This window comes from Nesoenas mayeri, assembly GCF_963082525.1.
Source record: "Nesoenas mayeri genome assembly, contig: SCAFFOLD_189, whole genome shotgun sequence".
Classification (NCBI taxonomy): domain Eukaryota; kingdom Metazoa; phylum Chordata; class Aves; order Columbiformes; family Columbidae; genus Nesoenas; species Nesoenas mayeri.
In genome coordinates this window covers 1-22,926 of record NW_027660037.1, presented here as the reverse complement: position 1 = coordinate 22,926, position 22,926 = coordinate 1, and the positions used below count along the sequence as shown (strand labels likewise).

Sequence of the window (22,926 nt, the reverse complement as noted above, 5' to 3'; positions counted from 1 at the left end):
GCCGTGACTGCGCGCACAGCGCGACACCGCCCGCCGCGCTTGACGGCCGCCCCGCCCGCCGCGCTTGACGGCCCGCATCGCGTCGCCGCGGCAACGGAGGGCGGCCAATCGCGGCGCGGCGGGCACGGGGTGGGAAGGGGGGGGAGTGATGTCAGCGTCGAGGTGACGTCACGGGGGAATGAGTGACGTCAGGAGGGCGCGGAGAGATGGCGTGTGTCACGTGTCACCTCATGTCTCCGTGTCCCTCCACATGTCCACATGTCCCCCTCATGTCACCCCATATGTCCCCATGACACCCCCATGTCCCCCCATATGTCCCCATGTCACCCCATATGTCCCCCCATGTCACCCCATATGTCCCCATGTCCCCCCCATGTCACCCCACATGTCCCCATGTCCCCCCCATGTCACCCCATATGTCCCCATGACACCCCCATGTCACCCCACATGTCCCCATGTCCCCCCATGTCACCCCATATGTCCCCATGACACCCCCATGTCACCCCACATGTCCCCCCCATGTCACCCCATATGTCCCCATGTCACCCCATATGTCCCCATGACACTCCCATGTCACCCCACATGTCCCCCCCATGTCACCCCATATGTCCCCATGTCCCTCCCATGTCACCCCATACGTCCCCATGTCACCCCATATGTCCCCATGTCCCCCCCACGTCACCCCATATGTCTCTATGACACCCCATGTCACCCCATATGTCCCCATGTCCCCCCATCCCACCCCATGTCACCCCACATGTCTCCATGTCCCCCACATGTCCCTATGTCACCCTACATGTCCCCATGTCACCCCATATGTCCCCATGGCCCCCCATACATCCCCATGTCCCCCACATGTCCCTATGTCCCCCCATGTCACCCCACATGTCACCATGTCCCCCTATGTCCTCATTGCCCCCTGTATGTCCCCATGTCCCCCCCATGTCACTCATATGTCCCCATGACCCCTCAAGTCCCCATGTCCCCCACATGTCCCTATGTCCCCCCAATGTCACTCACATGACCCCATGTCACCCCATATGTCCCCATGGCCCCCCATACATCCCCATGTCCCCCATATGTCCCTACGTCACCCCATGTCACCCCACATGTCCACATGTCCCCCACATGTCCCTATGTCCTCCCATGTCACCCCACATGTCCGCATGTCACCCCATGTGGCCCCCATCACCCCCCATGTCTCCATGTCCCCCCATGTCTCCATGTCCCCCCATGTCCCCCCACGTCCCCCATGTCCCCACATATCACCCGCCGCACGTTGGGGACAAAGACAGTCGGAGCCGTCACCGTTTCGGGGGTTTCATTGTACCCGGGGGGGGGGGCTGGTGACAGCACCCACAGTGACACCCCCACGCGTGACCCCCACTCGTGTGCCCCCCCCCCCCCAATGTCACCACCCCCCCTCATGTCCCACCCCCGTCCCCGTGTCCCCAAACGGGGATTCAAACCGGGACCCCCCCGAGTGACGTTAAAAAACATTGGCGGTAACAAAAGGCCCCCCCGTTGGGGGGGGGGAGGGGGGTGACACGGGGGTCCCTGAGGTGGCCGTGGGTGACACTGGGGTCCCCCGGGCGGGGGGGGCGCGGCCATGGCTTGTGACCCCCCGGTGTGGGGTGGGGGCGGGGACAGGGGACACGGGGCTGGGGGGGGGGCTGGGGGACATGGGGACCCCGAGGGGACACGGGGGGGGGAACTGGGGGGACATGGGGACCCCATAGGGACATGGGGGGTGACCGGGGGAGCCCAGGGGGACATGGGGACCCCATGGGGACATGGGGGTGACAAGGGGAGCCCAGGGGGACATGGGGACCCCGAGGGGACATGGGGGTGACAAGGGGAGCCCAGGGGGACATGGAGACCCCGAGGGGACATGGGGGTGACAAGGGGAGCCCAGGGGGACATGGGGACCCCAAGGGGACATGGGGGTGACAGGAGGAGCCCAGGGGGACATGGGGACCCCATGGGGACATGGGGGTGACAGGGGGACGTGGGGACCCTGAAGGGACATGGGGGTGACAGGGGGACCCTCTGGGGACATGGGGACCCCATGGGGACATGGGAGTGACAGGGGGACGTGGGGACCCCATGGGGACATGGGGGTGACATGGGGACATGGGGACCCTGAAGGGACATGGGGGTGACGTGGGGACCCCGAGGGGACATGGGAGTGACAGGGGGACGTGGGGACCCCATGGGGACATGGGGGTGACAGGGGGAGCCCAGGGGGATGTGGGGACCCCAAAGGGACATGGGGGTGACAAGGGGACCCCAAGGGCACGTTCTGGGGACATGGGGGTGACAAGGGGACCCTCTGGGGATGTGGGGACCCAGAGGGGACATGAGGGTGACAGGGGGATCCCAGGGGAACATGGGGACCCTGAGGGGACATTGGGGTGACAGGGGGACCCCAAGGGGACATGAGGACCCTGAGGGGACAGGGGGTGACATGGGGACCCCAGGGGTTCAGGGGGTGACAGGGGGACCCTGAGGGCACATAGGGGTGACAGGGGGATCCCAGGGGGACATGGGGGTGACATGGGGACCCCAAGGGGACATGGGGGTGACAGGGGGACCCTAGGGGTTCAGGGGGTGACATGGGGACCCCAGGGGGACATGGGGATACCCGGAGCCCCCCAGGGAACATGTGGGTGACATGGGGACCCTGGGGGTTCAGGGGGTGACATGGGGACCCTAAGGGGGACATGTGGGTGACATGGGGACCCCAAGGGGGACTTGAGGGTGACATGAGGACCCTAAGGGGGACATGTGGGTGACATGGGAACCCCCAGGGGAACATGGGGGTGACATGGGGACCCCAAGGGGACATGTGGGTGACATGGGAACCCCAGAGGAACATGGGAGTGACATGGGGACCCCAAGGGGGACATGTGGGTGACATGGGAACCCCAAGGGGTTCAGGGGCTGACATGGGGACCCCAAGGGGACATGAGGGTGACATGGGGACCCCAAGGGGAACACGTGTGTGACATGGGTCCCCCGGGGGTCCAGGGGCCACCCCCCGTGTCCCCTCAGAAGCCCCTGATGTGGCAATAGGCCTCGAGGCTGGCGAAGAGCACGTAGAGCAGCCACAGCGCCAGGAACAGCCCGGCCGTCAGCAGTTTGGGGGTGCGCGGGCCCCCCAGCTCGCCGCCGATGTGCGGCCGGCGCCGGTACAGCAGCACGGTGACGCCCACGAAGGCGAAGGCGGTGAACAGGGTGACCGAGAAGGCCAGTGTCCCCGCGGGGACGCGGAACGCGCGGCCCTGCGCCGCCCAGTAAATGGCGGCCACCGACCAGGCCACCCCCAGGCCCAGGAACACGTTCACCGCGTTGGAGCCCGTCACGTTGCCGATGGACGCGTCCGCGCACGCGTCCTGCAGCGCCGCCACCTTGCTGGCGAACGTGTCTGCGGACACGGGGACGTCAGGACATGGGGACACCGTGGGGACATGGGGACATCATGGGGACATGTGACATGGGGACATGGGGACAACGTGGGGAGATGGGACATGGGGACATGGGGACATCATGGGGAGATGGGACATGGGGACATCGTGGGGACATGGGGACATCGTGGGGACATCATGGGGAGATGGGACATGGGGACATGGGGACATCGTGGGGACATGGGGACATCATGGGGACATGGGGACATCATGGGGAGATGGGACAACATGGGGAGATGGGACATGGGGACATCATGGGGACATGGGGACATCATGGGGACATCATGGGGACATGGGACATGGGGACATCATGGGGACATGGGACAACATGGGGAGATGGGACATGGGGACATCATGGGGACATGGGACAACATGGGGACATGGGAACATCCTGGGGACATCCTGGGGACATCATGGGGACATCATGGAGACATCATGGGGACATGGGACATGAGGACATCATGGGGACATGGGACAATATGGGGAGATGGGACATGGGGACATCATGGGGACATGGGACAACATGGGGACATGGGAACATCCTGGGGACATCCTGGGGACATCATGGGGACATCATGGAGACATCATGGGGACATGGGACATGAGGACATCATGGGGACATGGGACAATATGGGGAGATGGGACATGGGGACATCATGGGGACATGGGACAACATGGGGACATGGGAACATCCTGGGGACATCCTGGGGACATCATGGGGACATCATGGAGACATCATGGGGACATGGGACATGAGGACATCATGGGGACATGGGACAATATGGGGAGATGGGACATGGGGACATCATGGGGACATGGGACAACATGGGGAGATGGGACATGGGGACATCATGGGGACATCGGGACATGGGGACATCGTGGGGACATGGGGACATCATGAGGATAGAGGGACATGGGGACATCATGGGGACATGGGACATGGGGACATGGACGCGTCCTGCAGCGCCGCCACCTTGCTGGCGAACGTGTCTGGGGACACGGGGACGTCAGCGACAGGGGGACACCGTGGGGACATGGGACATGGGGACATCATGGGGAGATGGGACATGGGGACATCATGGGGACATGGGGACACCATGGGGAGATCATGAGGACATGGGGACATCATGGGGACATCATGGGGAGATGGGATATGGGGACATCGTGGGGATATGGGGACATCATGGGGACATGGACGCGTCCTGCAGCGCCGCCACCTTGCTGGCGAACGTGTCTGCGGACACGGGGACGTCAGCGACAGGGGGACACCGTGGGGACATGGGACATGGGGACGACATGGGGACATCATGGGGACATGGGACATGGGGACATGGGGACATCGTGGGGACATGGGGACATCATGGGGAGATGGGACATGGGGACATCATGGGGACATCATGGGGACATGGGGACATGGACGCGTCCTGCAGCGCCGCCACCTTGCTGGCAAACGTGTCTGCGGACACGGGGACGTCAGCGACAGGGGGACACCGTGGGGACATGGGACATGGGGACATCATGGGGACATCATGGGGACATGGGACATGGGGACATCATGGGGACATCATGGGGACGTGGGGACATGGACGCGTCCTGCAGCGCCGCCACCTTGCTGGCGAACGTGTCTGCGGACACGGGGACGTCAGGACACGGGGACACCGTGGGGACATGGGACATGGGGACATCATGGGGACATCATGGGGACATGGGACATGGACGCGTCCTGCAGCGCCGCCACCTTGCTGGCGAACGTGTCTGCGGACACGGGGACGTCAGGACATGGGGACACCGTGGGGACATGGGACATGGGGACATCATGGGGAGATGGGACATGGGGACATGGGGACATCGTGGGGACATGGGGACATCATGGGGAGATGGGACAACATGGGGAGATGGGACAACATGGGGACATCATGGGGACATCATGGGGACATCATGGGGACATGGGACATGGGACATGGGGACATGGACGCGTCCTGCAGCGCCGCCACCTTGCTGGCGAACGTGTCTGTGGACACGGGGACGTCAGGACATGGGGACACCGTGGGGACATGGGGACATCATGGGGACATGGGGACATGGGGACATCGTGGGGACATGGGACAACATGGGGAGATGGGACATGGGGACATCATGGGGACATGGGGACATCATGGGGACATCATGGGGACATGGGACAACATGGGGAGATGGGACATGGGGACATCATGGGGACATCGGGACATGGGGACATCGTGGGGATATGGGACAACATGGGGAGATGGGACATGGGGACATCATGGGGACATCGGGACATGGGGACATCGTGGGGACATGGGGACATCATGGGGACATCGGGACATGGGGACATCGTGGGGACATGGGGACATCATGAGGATAGAGGGACATGGGGACATCATGGGGACATGGGACATGGGGACATGGACGCGTCCTGCAGCGCCGCCACCTTGCTGGCGAACGTGTCTGCGGACACGGGGACGTCAGCGACAGGGGGACACCGTGGGGACATGGGACATGGGGACATCATGGGGAGATGGGATATGGGGACATCATGGGGACATGGGGACACCATGGGGAGATCATGAGGACATGGGACATGGGGACATCATGGGGACACCATGGGGACATGGGGACATGGACGCGTCCTGCAGCGCCGCCACCTTGCTGGCGAACGTGTCTGCGGACACGGGGACGTCAGGACATGGGGACATCGTGGGGACATGGGACATGGGGACATCATGGGGAGATGGGACATGGGGACATCATGGGGAGATGGGACATGGGGACACCGTGGGGATATGGGGACATCATGGGGACATGGACGCGTCCTGCAGCGCCGCCACCTTGCTGGCGAACGTGTCTGCGGACACGGGGACGTCAGGACATGGGGACACCGTGGGGACATGGGACAACATGGGGATAGAGGGACATGGGGACATCGTGGGGACATGGGGACATCATGGGGAGATGGGACATGGGGACATCGTGGGGACATGGGGACATCATGGGGACATGTGACATGGGGACATGGGGACAACGTGAGGAGATGGGACATGGGGACATGGGGACATCATGGGGAGATGGGACATGGGGACATCGTGGGGACATGGGGACATCGTGGGGACATCATGGGGAGATGGGACATGGGGACATGGGGACATCATGGGGACATGGGGACATCATGGGGAGATGGGACAACATGGGGATAGAGGGACATGGGGACATCGTGGGGATATGGGGACATCATGGGGAGATGGGACATGGGGACATCGTGGGGACATGGGGACATCATGGGGACATGTGACATGGGGACATGGGGACAACGTGGGGAGATGGGACATGGGGACATGGGGACATCATGGGGAGATGGGACATGGGGACATCGTGGGGACATGGGGACATCGTGGGGACATCATGGGGAGATGGGACATGGGGACATGGGGACATCGTGGGGACATGGGGACATCATGGGGACATGGGACAACATGGGGAGATGGGACATGGGGACATCATGGGGACATGGGGACATCATGGGGACATCATGGGGACATGGGACATGGGGACATCATGGGGACATGGGACAACATGGGGAGATGGGACATGGGGACATCATGGGGACATGGGACAACATGGGGACATGGGAACATCCTGGGGACATCCTGGGGACATCATGGGGACATCATGGGGACATGGGACATGAGGACATCATGGGGACATGGGACAATATGGGGAGATGGGACATGGGGACATCATGGGGACATGGGACAACATGGGGAGATGGGACATGGGGACATCATGGGGACATCGGGACATGGGGACATCGTGGGGACATGGGGACATCATGAGGATAGAGGGACATGGGGACATCATGGGGACATGGGACATGGGGACATGGACGCGTCCTGCAGCGCCGCCACCTTGCTGGCGAACGTGTCTGGGGACACGGGGACGTCAGCGACAGGGGGACATCATGGGGACATCATGGGGACATGGGGACATCATGGGGAGATGGGACACGGGGACATCGTGGGGACATGGGGACATCATGGGGACACGGGGACATCTTAGGGACATGGGACATGGGAACATCCTGGGGACATCATGGGGACATGGGGACATCATGGGGACATCATGGGGACATGTGACATGGGGACATGGGGACAACATGGGGAGATGGGACATGGGGACATGGGGACATCATGGGGACATGGGGACAACATGGGGAGATGGGACATGGGGACATGGGGACATCATGGGGACATGGGGACACCATGGGGAGATCATGGGGACATGGGACACGGGTACATCATGGGAACATGGGGACACCATGGGGACACCATGGGGACATGGGACATGGACGTGTCCTGCAGCGCCGCCACCTTGCTGGCGAACGTGTCTGCGGACACGGGGACGTCAGGGACAGGGGGACATCGTGGGGACATCATGGGGACATGGGGTCACATTCCAGTGGTGAGGAAATGGCGGTAGGACCCCACCATTCTATCCCATGTCCCTCTGTCCCTATGTCCCCTGTCCCCTTGCCCCTGTCAATGTCCCCACGTCCCTCTCAATGTCCCTCACCAGGAATGGAGGTCCCCAGCGCCACGAAGACCACGGCATTGACCGAGTCCTTGAGCCCCACGGTGCAGCCCCAGTGTCACCGTGTCCCCATCGCCCCATCCCCATCATCCTATCTCAATGTCCCCATGTCCCTCTCAATGTCCCTCACCAGGAATGGAGGTCCCCAGCGCCACGAAGACCATGGAGTTGACCGAGTCCTTGAGCCCCACGGTGCAGCCCCAGTGTCACCGTGTCCCCATCGCCCCATCCCCATCATCCTATCTCAATGGCCCCATGTCCCTCCCAAGGTCCCGTGTCCCCACGTCCCTCTCAACGTCCCCTGTCCCCACGTCCCTCTCAATGTCCCTCACCAGGAATGGATGTCCCCAGCGCCACGAGGACCACAGCGTTGACGGAGTCCTTGAGCCCCACGGTGCAGCCCAAGCGTCACCGTGTCCCCATCGCCCCATCCCCATCATCCTATCTCAACGTCCCCATGTGCCTCCCAAGGTCCCGTGTCCCCACGTCCCTCTCAACGTCCCCTGTCCCCACGTCCCTCTCAATGTCCCTCACCAGGAATGGATGTCCCCAGCGCCACGAGGACCACGGCGTTGACCGAGTCCTTGAGCCCCACGGTGCAGCCCAAGCGTCACCGTGTCCCCATCGCCCCATCCCCATCATCCTATCTCAACGTCCCCATGTCCCTCCCAAGGTCCCGTGTCCCCACGTCCCTCTCAACGTCCCCTGTCCCCACGTCCCTCTCAATGTCCCTCACCAGGAATGGAGGTCCCCAGCGCCACGAAGACCACGGCATTGACTGAGTCCTTGAGCCCCACGGTGCAGCCCCAGTGTCACCGTGTCCCCATCGCCCCATCCCCATCATCCTATCTCAATGTCCCCATGTCCCTCTCAATGTCCCTCACCAGGAATGGAGGTCCCCAGCGCCACGAAGACCATGGAGTTGACCGAGTCCTTGAGCCCCACGGTGCAGCCCCAGTATCACCATGTCTCCATCGCCCCATCCCCACCATCCTATCTCAATGTCCCCACGTCCCTCTCAATGTCCCTCACCAGGAATGGAGGTCCCCAGCGCCACGAGGACCACGGCGTTGACCGAGTCCTTGAGCCCCACGGTGCAGCCCAAGCGTCACCGTGTCCCCATCGCCCCATCCCCATCATCCTATCTCAACGTCCCCATGTCCCTCCCAAGGTCCCGTGTCCCCACGTCCCTCTCAACATCCCCTGTCCCCATGTCCCTCTCAATGTCCCCTGTCCCCATGTCCCTCTCAACGTCCTCACGTCCCTCACCAGGAATGGAGGTCGCCAGTGCCACGAAGACCACGGCGTTGACCGAGTCCTTGAGCCCCACGGTGCAGCCCAAGTGTCACCGTGTCCCCATCGCCCCATCCCCATCATCCTATCTCAATGTCCCCATGTCCCCTCACCCCGTCCCCATGTCCCCTGTCCCCATGTCCCTCTCAATGTCCCTCACCAGGAATGGAGGTCCCGAGCGCCACGAAGACCACGGCATTGACTGAGTCCTTGAGCCCCACGGTGCAGCCGAAGTGCGCGGCCAGGTCTCCGATGAGCGCGGTGAGCAGCGCGAGGAGGAGGATGGAGACGCCGAAGCAGGCCCAGCCGCTGCAGTAGGCGGTGGGCGGCACGCAGGCGAACAGAACCTTCCAGAACACCGTCAGGAAGTGCATCACGTAGTCGAAGCATGACGGCAACCGCTCCTCGCGCCCTTCCTCCTCCTCCTCCTCCTCGCCTGCGGGGACACGGCGTCACCCGCCGGGGGACACGGACACGGACACGGGGGGACGGGGGTGGCACCATGGTGATGTCCCCAGGGTGGTGGCACCAGGGTGATGTCCTCAGGGTGGTGGCATCATGGTACATGGGATTGGGGTGGTGGCCCCATGGTGATGTCCCCAAGGTGGTGGCATCGTGGTACATGGGACTGGGATGGTGGCACCAGGGTGGTGGCCCCATGGTGATGTCCCCAGGGTGGTGGCACCAGGGTGGTGGCCCCATGGTGATGTCCCCAGGGTGGTGGCATCGTGGTACATGGGACTGGGATGGTGGCACCAGGGTGGTGGCACCACAGTGACATTCAGAGGGTGGTGGCCCCATGGTGATGTCCCCAGGGTGGTGGCACCAAGGTGACGTCCCCAGGGTGGTGGCATTGTGGTACATGGGACTGGGATGGTGGCGCCATGGTGATGTCCCCAAGGTGGTGGCATCGTGGTACATGGGATTGGGATGGTGGCACCAGGGTGGTGGCACCACAGTGACATTCAGAGGGTGATGGCCCCATGGTGATGTCCTCAGGGTGGTGGCATCGTGGTACATGGGATTGGGGTGGTGGCCCCATGGTGATGTCCCCAGGGTGGTGGCATCGTGGTACATGGGACTGGGATGGTGGCACCAGGGTGATGTCCCCATGGTGATGTCCCCAGGGTGATGTCCCCAGGGTGGTGGCATCGTGGCACATGGGACTGGGATGGTGGCTCCAGGGTAGTGGCCCCATGGTGATGTCCCCAGGGTGGTGGCCCCGTGGTACATGGGACTGAGATGGTGGCCCTAGGATGATGTCCCCAGGGTGGTGGCCCCAGGGTGATGTCCAGAGGGTGGTGGCCCCACAGTGACATCCAGAGGGTGTTGACCTCAGAGTGATGTCCCCATGGTGATGTCCCCAGGGTGGTGACCCCAGGGTGGTGGCCCCATGGTAATGTCCCCAGGGTGGTGGCCCCAGGACCCCCGTCCACAAGGTTCCCTGTCCCCAGAGCCACCTCCCCATGGCCCGGCAGCCCCATAACCCCATGTCCCCAGGGCGGTGTCCCCAGGGGACCAGGTCCCACCTGCGCTGACCGTGATGGCCTCCAGGAACTGCTCGCGCCACGAGTGGGTCCCGATCACCGTGGCCAGGTTGGTTTTCTTGATCAGCTTGTCCACCGTGTTCTGCGGGGACACGGGGGGTGAGGCCACGTCCCCCGTGTCCCCCGTGTCCCCCGTGTCCCCCGCGTGTGTCCCCGTGTCACCTTGAAGTCGTAGGACTCCTCGATGATGATCTCCAGCTTGCAGTTCTCGCCCAGCACCGGTTTGCCCATCTCGGCAATGCGGCGCGCCTCCTCCTCTTCGGCCGACAGCGCGCGGTCCCCGTCCCCTGGGGACAGGGGGACACATGGGGACACATGGGGACATGGGGACACGTGGGGATATGGGGACACATGGGGACACATGGGGACGTGGGGACACATGGGGATATGGGGACACATGGGGACATGGGGACACATGGGGACACATGGGGACGTGGGGACACATGGGGACTCATGGGGGCATGGGGACACATGGGGATATGGGGACACATGGGGACTCATGGGGGCATGGGGACACATGGGGATATGGGGACACATGGGGATATGGGGACACATGGGGACATGGGATGGGGATGCGCCTCCTCCTCCTCAGCCAACAGTGCGCGGTCCCCGTCCCCTGGGGACATGGGGACACATGGGGACACATGAGGACTCATGGGGGCATGGGGACACGTGAGGATATGGGGACACATGGGGACATGGGGACACATGGGGACACATGGGGACGTGGGGACACATGGGGACTCATGGGGGCATGGGGACACATGGGGATATGGGGACACATGGGGACTCATGGGGGCATGGGGACACATGGGGATATGGGGACACATGGGGATATGGGGACACATGGGGACATGGGATGGGGATGCGCCTCCTCCTCCTCAGCCAACAGTGCGCGGTCCCCGTCCCCTGGGGACATGGGGACACATGGGGACACATGAGGACTCATGGGGGCATGGGGACACGTGAGGATATGGGGACACATGGGGACATGGGGACACATGGGGACACATGGGGACGTGGGGACACATGGGGACTCATGGGGGCATGGGGACACATGGGGACATGGGGACACATGGGGACACATGGGGACGTGGGGACACATGGGGATATGGGGACACATGGGGACATGGGGACACATGGGGACACATGGGGACGTGGGGACACATGGGGACGTGGGGACACATGGGGACATGGGGACACATGGGGACATGGGATGGGGACGCGCCTCCTCCTCCTCAGCCAACAGTGCGCGGTCCCCGTTCCCTGGGGACAGGGGGACACATGGGGACATGGGGACACATGGGGACACATGGGGACATGAGGACACATGGGGACATGGGGACACATGGGGACATGGGGACATGGGAACACAGGATGGGGACACGGGATGGGGACACACCTCCTCCTCCTTGGCCAACAGCACGCGGTCCCCGTCCCCTGGGGACAGGGGGACACATGAGGACACATGGGGACATGGGGACACATGGGGACACATGGGGACACGGGATGGGGACACGGGATGGGGACACGGGATGGGGACACGGGATGGAGACGCGCCTCCTCCTCCTCGGCCAACAGCACATGGTCCCCATCCCCTAAGGGGACATGTGTGGGGACACATGGGGACATGGCGTGAGGACACTGGATGGGGACGTGATGTGGGGTATGGGATGGGGACACGGGTTGGGGACACGGGTTGGGGACATGGGATGGGGACACAGGGTGAAGCGTGACACAGGGACGTGCTGTGGGGACACAGTCTGGGGACATGTGTGGACAGCACGGGTGACACGGGGGTGACACGGGGGTGACACGGGGGGTGACACGGGGGGTGTCCCGGGGACAATGGGACGGGGGGCGGAGCCTCCTACCTTGGTTGAGCAGCAGAGCTGTGGGGAGAAGGGGGGTCAGAGGATGGGGGGTCCCGCCCAGCCATGCCCCGCCCACCCAGCCCCGCCCAGCCATGCCCCGCCCCCCGGCCCCGCCCACCCGAGATGCCGCGCTTGAGCCAGCGGGGGGGGCCCAGCTCGATGAAGAAATTGTCCCGTTTCTCGTACTCCTCGTCGTCCACGATGCGAACCTGGAGCGTCTTCCTGGGGACACGGGGACACGCGGGGACCCGCGTCGGTGACGGGGCAGCGCGGGCTCCCCAGAGCCCCCCATGTCCTCCGTGTCCCCCCATGCCCTCCCATATCCCCCCATGCCCTCCCATGTCTTCCCATGTCCCCCATGTCCCCCTATGTCTTCCCATGTCCCCCCATGTCCTCCCATGTCCCCCATGTCCCCCTATGTCTTCCCATGTCCCCCCATGTCCCCCATGTCCCCCATGTCCCCCTATGTCTTCCCATGTCCTCCCATGTCCCCCATGTCCCCCTATGTCCTCCCATGTCCCCCATGTCCCCCTATGTCTTCCCATGTCCCCCCATGTCCCCCATGTCCCCCTATGTCCTCCCATGTCCCCCTATGTCTTCCCATGTCCTCCCATGTTCCCCATGTCCCCCTATGTCTTCCCATGTCCCCCCATGTCTTCCCATGTCCCCCATGTCCCCCTATGTCTTCCCATGTCCCCCCATGTCCCCCATGTCCCCCTATGTCTTCCCATGTCCTCCCATGTCCCCCATGTCCCCCTATGTCCTCCCATGTCCCCCATGTCCCCCTATGTCTTCCCATGTCCTCCCATGTCCCCCATGTCCCCCATGTCCCCCTATGTCTTCCCATGTCCTCCCATGTCCCTCCATGTCCTCCCATGTCCCCCTATGTCTTCCCATGTCCCCCCATGTCCCCCATGTCCCCCATGTCCCCCATGTCCCCCTATGTCTTCCCATGTCCTCCCATGTCCCTCCATGTCCTCCCATGTCCCCCTATGTCTTCCCATGTCCCCCCATGTCCCCCATGTCCCCCTATGTCTTCCCATGTCCCCCCATGTCCCCCATGTCCCCCTATGTCTTCCCATGTCCCCCCATGTCCCCCATGTCCCCCATGTCCCCCTATGTCTTCCCATGTCCCCCATGTCCCCCATGTCCCCCTATGTCCTCCCATGTCCCCCTATGTCTTCCCATGTCCTCTCATGTCCCCCATGTCCCCCTATGTCTTCCCATGTCCCCCCATGTCCCCCATGTCCCCCATGTCCCCCATGTCCCCCTATGTCTTCCCATGTCCTCCCATGTCCCTCCATGTCCTCCCATGTCCCCCTATGTCTTCCCATGTCCCCCCATGTCCCCCATGTCCCCCTATGTCTTCCCATGTCCCCCCATGTCCCCCATGTCCCCCTATGTCTTCCCATGTCCCCCATGTCCCCGGTGTCCCCAACATCTCCACATTTCACGCCATCTCATCATTGCAGAACTCCAGCTCCCCATATTCCCCCATGTCCCCAAGTCCCCATATCCCCCCATGTCCCCCCATGTCCTCCATGTCCCCACATCTCACGCCGTCTCATCATTGTGGAACTCCAGCTCCCCATGGCCCCAGGTCTCCATGTCCCCCCATGTCCCCATGTTCCCACATCCTCCCATGTCCCCCTATGTCCCCACATCCCCCAATGTCCCCCCATGTCCCCATGTCCCCACATCCCCCCATGTCCCTCCATGTCCCCACATTCCCCCATGTCCCCCATGTCTCCATGTCCCTCCAAGTCCCCAAGTCCCCCTATCCCCCCACGTCCCCCCATATCCCCATGTCCCCCCATGTCCCTATATCCCCCCACATCCCCAATGCCCCCCACAGCCCCCCCAGTGCCCCCGTCCTCACACGGTCTCGTCATTGTGGAACTCCAGCTCCCCATATCCCCCATGTCCCCACATCCCCCCATGTCCCCACGTCCCCCCAAGTCCCCATGTCCCTATGTCCCCACATCCCCACATCCCACCATATCCCCATGTCCCCCAATGTCCCCATGTCCCTATATCCCCCCACATCCCCATATCCCCCCATATCCCCATGTCCCCCCATGTCCCCATGTCCCTATATCCCCCCACATCCCCAATGCCCCCCACGTCCCCCCAGTGCCCCCGTCCTCACGCGGTCTCGTCGTTGCGGAACTCCAGCTCCCCATATCCCCCATGTCCCCACATCCCCCCATGTCCCCAAGTCCCCCCATGTCCCTATATCCCCCATGTCCCCCCACATCCCCCAGCGCCCCCGTCCTCACGCGGTCTCGTCGTTGCGGAACTCCAGCTCCCCATATCCACCATGTCCCCATATCCCCCCATGTCCCCACATCCACCCATATCCCCCCATGTCTCCATGTCCCCCAATGTCCCCACGTCCCTATGTCCCCCCACATCCCCAATGCCCCCCACATCCCCCCAGTGCCCCCGTCCTCACGCGGTCTCATCGTTGCGGAACTCCAGCTCCCCATATCCCCCAAGTCCTCACGTCCCCCCATATCCCCATGTCCCCCATGTCCCTATATCCCCCATGTCCCCATGTCCCTATATCCCCCAATGCCCCCCACGTCCCCCCAGTGCCCCCGTCCTCACGCCGTCTCGTCATTGCGGAACTCCAGCTCCCCATATCCCCCATGTCCCCACATCCCCCCATGTCCCCAAGTCCCCCCATGTCCCTATATCCCTCATGTCCCCCCACACCCCCCAGCGCCCCCGTCCTCACGCGGTCTCGTCGTTGCGGAACTCCAGCTCCCCATATCCCCCAAGTCCCCACGTCCCCCCATATCCCCATATCCCCCATGTCCCTATATCCCCCACGTCCCCCCACATCCTCAATGTCCCCCCACATCCCCCCACATCCCCCAGTGCCCCCGTCCTCACGCGGTCTCGTCGTTGCGGAACTCCAGCTCCCCATATCCCCCAAGTCCCCACGTCCCCCCATATCCCCATATCCCCCATGTCCCTATATCCCCCACGTCCCCCCACATCCTCAATGTCCCCCCACGTCCCCCCACGTCCCCCCAGCGCCCCCGTCCTCACGCGGTCTCGTCGTTGCGGAACTCCAGCTCCCCGCAGGCGTCCTCGTAGTGCACGCCGCCGCCGCGCGCCGTGCCCTCGCGCGTGCGGTAGGGCAGCAGCACGGTGCCGCGGGCGCCCGAGCTGCGCAGCACCGTCACCTCCACGGCGCCCTGGCCCTCGCTCACGTGCAGCAGCCGCTCGCGGAACGTGAAGATGCCGGCGTGGTCGTCGTCCAGGATGGTGACGGTGGCCACGGCCGGCGCCACCAGCCGCCCCCGCGGGCCGTCGGCCGGGTCGGCCTCGAACATGCCCTCGGCGTCGCCCACGCGCAGGTTGAGCAGCCGCACGAAGAAGTGCTCGTCCTCCTCGAAGATGTCGTCGTCGATGATGCCGATGCTCAGCTCCTTCTGCGTCTCGCCCGGCTTGAACACCAGCGTCCCCTCGCTGTACTCGTAGTCCGAGCCCGCCTTGGCCGAGCCGTCCTCCGTCTTGTAGTCCACGTAGAACGTGTGGTTGGGCTCGGCGCCCTGCCGGCACGCCACCGACAGCGTGACGGAGCCGCAGTTCTCCAGGCAGTGGTAGAGACACGGCTCGAAGAAGATCTGGCTGCACGTCTCCTCCTCGGCGCCCACCGGCACCTCCAGCAGCGCCGCCGCGCGCTTGGCCGCCTCGGCCACGTGCTTCTTGAGCACGTTGCCGGCGCCGGTCATGAGCCGCGTGGCCTGGATGCGGTAGAACGCGCGGCTCTTCTGCTGGTGCAGCAGCGCCTGGTAGTTGGCCAGGTCCACCAGCTGCTCCAGCTCCTTGTCCGGGTGCTTGTGCTTGAGCTCCTTGAGGATCTGGATCACCTCGCGCCGGCTCTCGTCCAGCTCCTTCTCCTCGGCGCCGGGCGACGGCGCCGCGGGGATGACGGAGCCGTCGGGCTCGCGGCGCTCGGGCGGCGCGGCGGCTCCGGCGCCCTTGTTGGGCGGCTCGGCCTCGGTGCCCACGATGACGCCGCGGCGCGGGTCGGCGCGGTAGCGCTTGTAGACGTACTTGTAGAACAGGAGGCGCTTGTCGGCCGCCCAGGCGAACACCACGCACACCGGGAAGAAGACGAGCGTGAGCAGCGCCTCCCACACCTGCACCACGCCGGGCGAGATCACCGCCAGGATCAGGTACAGCCACACGTAGGCGAAGATGCTCCAGGACGCCGTGACGAAGAAGACGCGCAGGTGCTTGATCTTGCGGCTCTCGCCGCTGGGGATGACGTAGACGCACACGGCGATCACCACGAACATGTTGAAGGCGGCGCTGCCCACGATGGTGCCGGGACCCAGCTCGCCGGCTTGGAAGTTGTGCCCGCACACCTCGATGACCGAGAGCAGGATCTCGGGCGCCGAGGAGCCCAGCGCCATCAGCGTGAGGTTGGACACCGTCTCGTTCCAGATGCGCACCGTGCCCACGCTGGTCTCGCCGTTGGCTTTGGTGATGGTGATCTCCTTCTCCTTGGACGTGATGACCTCGATGGACGCCATGAAGCGGTCGGCGATGATGGAGACGCCCAGGAACATGTACATCATGGCCACGAAGTAGACGACGGCGCGCGCCGCCTTGTCGCCGGGGGAGGGGTCGTCGGGCTGCCAGACGGGCAGCAGCACGCCGGGCTGGCAGCGCGTGGAGCCCTGGCACGTGCCGTTGGCCTCGGCCGCCCCGGCGCCGCCGCCACCGCCGCGCTGCGCCAGCAGCAGCCAGGCCGCCAGCGCCGCCCGCCGCGCACTCATCCTGCGCCAACGGGGAGGGAGGGAGGCGTCAGGGGGGCGGGGAGGGATGGGGGGGGGGATGGGGGGGATGGGGGGCTGGGGGAGATGGGGGTGGGGGAGATGGGGGGTGGGGTGGAGATGAAGCTGTGGGGCTGGGGTGGAGCTGTGGGAATGGGGTGGAGATTGAGCTGTGGGGCTGAGGTGGGGCTGTGGGAATGGGGTGGAGATGGAGCTGTGGGGCTGGGGTGGAGATGGAGCTGTGGGGCTGGTGGAGATGGGAATGAGGGAGATGGGAACGGGGGAGATGGAGGGCTGGGGTGGAAATGGAGCTGTGGGCTGAGGTGGAAATGGAGCTATGGGCTGGGGTGGAAATGGAGCTATGGGGCTGGGAGGGAAATGTGGGGCTGGGGTGGAGATGGAGCTGTGGGGCTGGGGTGGAGCTGTGGGAATGGGGTGGAGATGGAGCTGTGGGGCTGGGGTGGAGATGAAGCTGTGGGAATGGGGTGGAGATGGAGCTGTGGGAATGGGGTGGAGATGGAGCTGTGGGCTGGGGGAGATGGGAATGGGGGAGATGGGAATGGGGGAGATGGGAATGGGGGAGATGGGGGGTGGGGTGGAGATGGAGCTGTGGGGCTGGGGGAGATGGGAATGGGGGAGATGGGAATGGGGGAGATGGGAATGGGGGAGATGGGAATGGGGGAGATGGGGGGTGGGGTGGAAATGGAGCTGTGGGCTGGGGTGGAAATGGAGCTATGGGGCTGGGAGGGAAATGTGGGGCTGGGGTGGAGATGGAGCTGTGGGGCTGGGGTGGAGCTGTGGGAATGGGGTGGAGATGGAGCTGTGGGGCTGGGGTGGAGCTGTGGCAATGGGGGAGATGGAGCTGTGGGGCTGAGGTGGAGCTGTGGGGCTGGGGTGGAAATGGAGCTCTGAGGCTGGGAAGGAAATGTGGGGCTGGGGTGGAAATGGAGCTGTGGGGCTGGGGTGGAGATGGAGCTATGGGAGATGGTGGAGATGGGGGACATGGGGAGATGGGGTGGAGATGGAGCTGTGGGGCCGGGGGAGATGGGAATGGGGGAGATGGGGGCTGGGGAAGATGTGGAGCTGGGGTGGAGCTGTGGGGCTGGAGGAGATGGGGAACATGGAGGGATGGGGAGATGTGGGGATGGGGTGGAGATGGAGCTGTGGGGCCGGGGGAGATGGAGGACATGAGGGGATGGGGGAGATGTGGGGCTGGGGAGGGATGTGGGAATGGGGGAGATGGGAATGGGGGAGATGGGGGGTGGGGTGGAAATGGAGCTGTGGGCTGGGGTGGAAATGGAGCTATGGGGCTGGGAGGGAAATGTGGGGCTGGGGTGGAGATGGAGCTGTGGGGCTGGGGTGGAGCTGTGGGAATGCGGTGGAGATGGAGCTGTGGGGCTGGGGTGGAAATGGAGCTGTGGGAATGGGGTGGCGATGGAGCTGTGGGAATGGGGTGGCGATGGAGCTGTGGGGCTGGGGTGGAGATGGAGCTGTGGGGCTGGGGTGGAGATGGAGCTGTGGGAATGGGGTGGAGATGGAGCTGTGGCAATGGGGTGGAGATGGAGCTGTGGGGCTGGGGTGGAGATGGAGCTGTGGGAATGGGGTGGAGATGGAGCTGTGGGAATGGGGTGGAGATGGAGCTGTGGCAGTGGGGTGGAGGTGGAGCTGTGGCAATGGGGTGGAGCTGTGGGGCTGGGATGCAGCCGTGGGGCTGCGATGGATATGGAGCCGTAGGGCTGGGATAGATCTGAGGGGCTGGGAGATGGAGCTGTGGGCTGGGAGATGGAGCCATGGGGCTGGGATGGAGCCCATTGAGCTGGGATGCAGCCCATTGAGCTGGGATACAGAGCTGTGGGCTGGGAGATGGAGCCGTGGGGCTGGGATGGAGCTGTGGGGCTGGGAGATGGAGCCATGGGGCTGGGATGTGGAGTCGTGGGGCTGGCATGGAGCCCATTGAGCTGGGATGCAGCTGTGGGACTGGGATGGAGATGGAGCTGTGGGGCTGGGATAGATCTGTGGGGCTGGGTGGGATATGGAGCTGTGGGCTGGGAGATGGAGCCGTGGGGCTGGGAGATGGAGCCGTGGGGCTGGGATGGAGATGGAGCCGTGGGGCTGGGATATGGAGCTGTGGGCTGGGAGATGGAGCCATGGGGCTGGGAGATGGAGCCATGGGGCTGGGAGATGGAGCTGTGGAGCTGGGATGGAGATGGAGCCGTGGGGCTGGGATGGAGCCCATGGAGCTGGGATGGAGCTGTGGGGCTGGGGTGGAGATGGAGCCGTGGGGCTGGGATGCAGCCGTGGGGCTGAGATGGAGCTGTGGGGCTGGGATGGAGCTGTGGGGCTGGGATGCAGCCCATGGAGCTGGGATGCAGCTGTGGGGCTGGGATATGGAGCTGTGGGCTGGGAGATGGAGCCATGGGGCTGGGATGGAGCTGTGGAGCTGGGATGGAGATGGAGCCGTGGAGCTGGGATATGGAGCCCATGGAGCTGGGATGGAGATGGAGCCGTGGGGCTGGGATGCAGCCGTGGGGCTGGGATGGAGCTGTGGAGCTGGGATGGAGATGGAGCCGTGGGGCTGGGATATGGAGCCCATGGAGCTGGAGCTGTGGGGCCGGGATGGAGATGCAGCCGTGGGGCCGGGATGCGGCTGTGGGGCTGGGATGGAGATGGAGGCGTGGGGCTGAGATGGAGCCCATAGAGCCGTGGGGCTGAGATGGAGCCTATGGAGCTGGGATGCAGCTGTGGGACTCGGATGGAGATGGAGCCGTGGGGCTGGGATGCAGTTGTGGGGCTGGGATGCAGTTGTGGGGCTAGGACAGATATGTGGGGCTGAGATATGGAGCTGTGGGGCCGGGATGCAGCCGTGGGGCTGAGATGGAGCCCATGGAGCTGGGATGGAGCTGGAGCTGTGGGGCCGGGATGGAGATGGAGCCGTGGGGCTGGGATGGAGCCGTGGGGCTGGACCAGCCGCCCCATAGCAGAGCCGCCCACGGCCAGGGTGGGGGGGGGGGGCCCGTGGGGTTCGGGGACGGCGGTGGGGGGGGGGGACCGGGGTGTGGGGGGGGGGCTGTGCCATGGGGCGCGTGGGCGCTTCCCGGCTCCTCCTGGCAACCGCGTGGTTGCCATGGCAACGGAGGATGGAGCGGCTAAAAAAAGGGTGATGGGGGGGGCGGGGGGGGGACGGGGGGGACGGGGACACCCCCAAACCAGCCCGGGGGGGGGGGGGGGGGGACGACACACACACTGCACCGCCCCATAGCGCTGCCCCATAGCTCAACCCCATAGCTCAACCCCATAGCGCTGCCCCATAGGCGCCTGTTGCATCCAGGGTGGTGGGAGGAGAGGGGGGGCGGGGGGGGGGGGTGGCAAATCCCCCCCCCCTCCTTCCCCCCCCCCCCCCCCCCCCCGCCGCTGTAATTAATTAATTGGAGCCTCATTAGCGGCGTCTGGGCGAAGCTTCAATTAAACCGTCCGGGCGGGGTTCGTTTTGTGTGGCAAAAAAGCCAAAACAGCCACTTTTGGGGGGTGGTTTCGTGTCCCCACCCCCCACGAGAAATGTTCTCGAGTGGGGGGGGGGGGGGGTCGGTCCGATGTCCCCATCCCGTCCCGTTCACCAATCCCAAGGGATTTTCACCCAAAATCGAGGCGCCCCCCCCCCCTTTTATTTAATGGGGTGACCCCCCCGCTGCAAATTTGGGGTGAAAACAGATGGTTTGGGGGGTGGGTCAAAGGGTGGGGGGGTTTGGGGTGAAAAAGGCGCTATTTGGGCAAATTAATGCGGGGGGGGCGGGGGGGGGTGAAGAGTTCGCGATAGACGGAGCCAAGTTTGGGGTTCCCCCCCCAAAAATCATGGGGACCCCCCCAAAAATATCCCGGGACCCCCCCCCAAAAAATCCATGAGGATCCCCCAAAATCATGGGAATCCCCCTAAAAATCATGGGGATCCCCCTAAAAATCATGGGACCCCCCCCACAAAAATCATGGGGACCCCCCCCAAATATATCCCGGGATCCCCCCCGAAATCATGGGGATCCCTCCCAAAGTCATGGAACCCCCCCCAAAAATCTGGGGCCCCCCCTCGCGATTCCAGAACCACCCGCGTCCCCCCTTTATTTTTACCCCCAAAACTCCCATTTTGGTAAAATCCAGGCACGGAAAAGCCCCTAAATCGGCGTTTTTCGCCCCATTCCGGGGGGGGCAAAGGACCCAAATCCCCCCGGATTTGCCCCAAATCCGCGTTCCCCGGGATTAGTATCTTTGGGGGTGGGGGGGTCGTTCTATTTTCTCGCCGGGATGGGTGGGGAACAACCAAAATCGCAGTTTTTAGCAATAAAAAAGGCGCCTTTTGCTTTTCGAGCCGCGGGGGGGGGGGTTGAAAATGGGCGATTTGGGGCAAATCCGCCCAGATTTGGGCAAAATTTGGGGGATATTCGTGGGAATTCGGGACAAATCTCCACTTTCTCGCCCCCCCCCCCGCAAGAAAATAATACAGAAAAGACCCAAAATCCACCTGTTTGCACGGGGGGGGAACGAGGATTAAAGAGCCGAACCTGCCCCCCCCCCCCCCCGGCGATGCGCGGCCCCGAAATTGGCGTTTTTCACCCCAAAATGGTGGGGATGACCAAGGGGGGGTTGGGGGGGGGTTGGGGGGGGGTTGGGGGTTCATGCAGCCCCCCCGTCCCCGGGTGGAATCCTCAGGTGGGGGGGGGGGATCCCCGGGATGTGGGGGTTCAATGGGGGGGTTTGGTGGGGGGTCTGGGGGTGCAATGGGGGGTGTATGGGGGGGGGGTATTTTGGGGGGACCCCCCCCCCCCCGTCCTACCTGGGCTGCGGCTCCGCTCGTGCCCCCCCCGCTCCGCTCAGCGCTCCATGGCCATGGGGGGGGCGGGGGGGCGGAGCCAAAGGGGCGGGGAGGGGCGGGGACAGGATGATGGACACGCCCCTTTCCCACCCACACTCCCCCCCCACTCCCCTCCCATTTCCTGGGACCCCCCCCGACCCCCCCGATACCTCCAAGACCACCCGATTCCCCCCCGAACCCCTCCCGTGACCCCCAAGACCCCCCCGGCACACCCAGGAGCCCCTGACCCCACCCCCCAATAACCCCAGGACCCCCCCCATGACCCCTGACCCCCCCCCCAATAACTCCAGGACCCCCCCCCATGATCTCCTGACCCCCCCCCCAATAACCTCAGGACCCCCCCCCATGACCCCCTGACCCCCCCCCCAATAACCCCAAGACCCCCCCCATGACCCCCTGACCCCACCCCCCAATAACCCCAGGACCCCCCCCATGACCCCCTGACCCCCCCCCCCAATAACTCCAGGACCCCCCCCCATGATCTCC

General features: G+C 64.2%; 1 protein-coding gene across 1 annotated transcript; it reads right to left on the bottom strand.

The window, feature by feature from the left end:
• Positions 1 to 3,050: 3,050 nt before the first annotated feature.
• SLC8A2 (solute carrier family 8 member A2) lies at positions 3,051 to 17,582 on the bottom strand (the record flags this gene model as incomplete). The annotated part of the gene is made up of 7 exons (XM_080364399.1): positions 3,051 to 3,427; positions 9,523 to 9,798; positions 10,892 to 10,991; positions 11,072 to 11,196; positions 12,784 to 12,801; positions 12,902 to 13,005; positions 15,841 to 17,582. 7 exons carry the CDS (start codon positions 17,580 to 17,582, stop codon positions 3,051 to 3,053), a joined length of 2,742 nt encoding a protein of 913 aa, XP_080220525.1.
• Between the last annotated feature and the right edge of the window lie 5,344 nt (positions 17,583 to 22,926).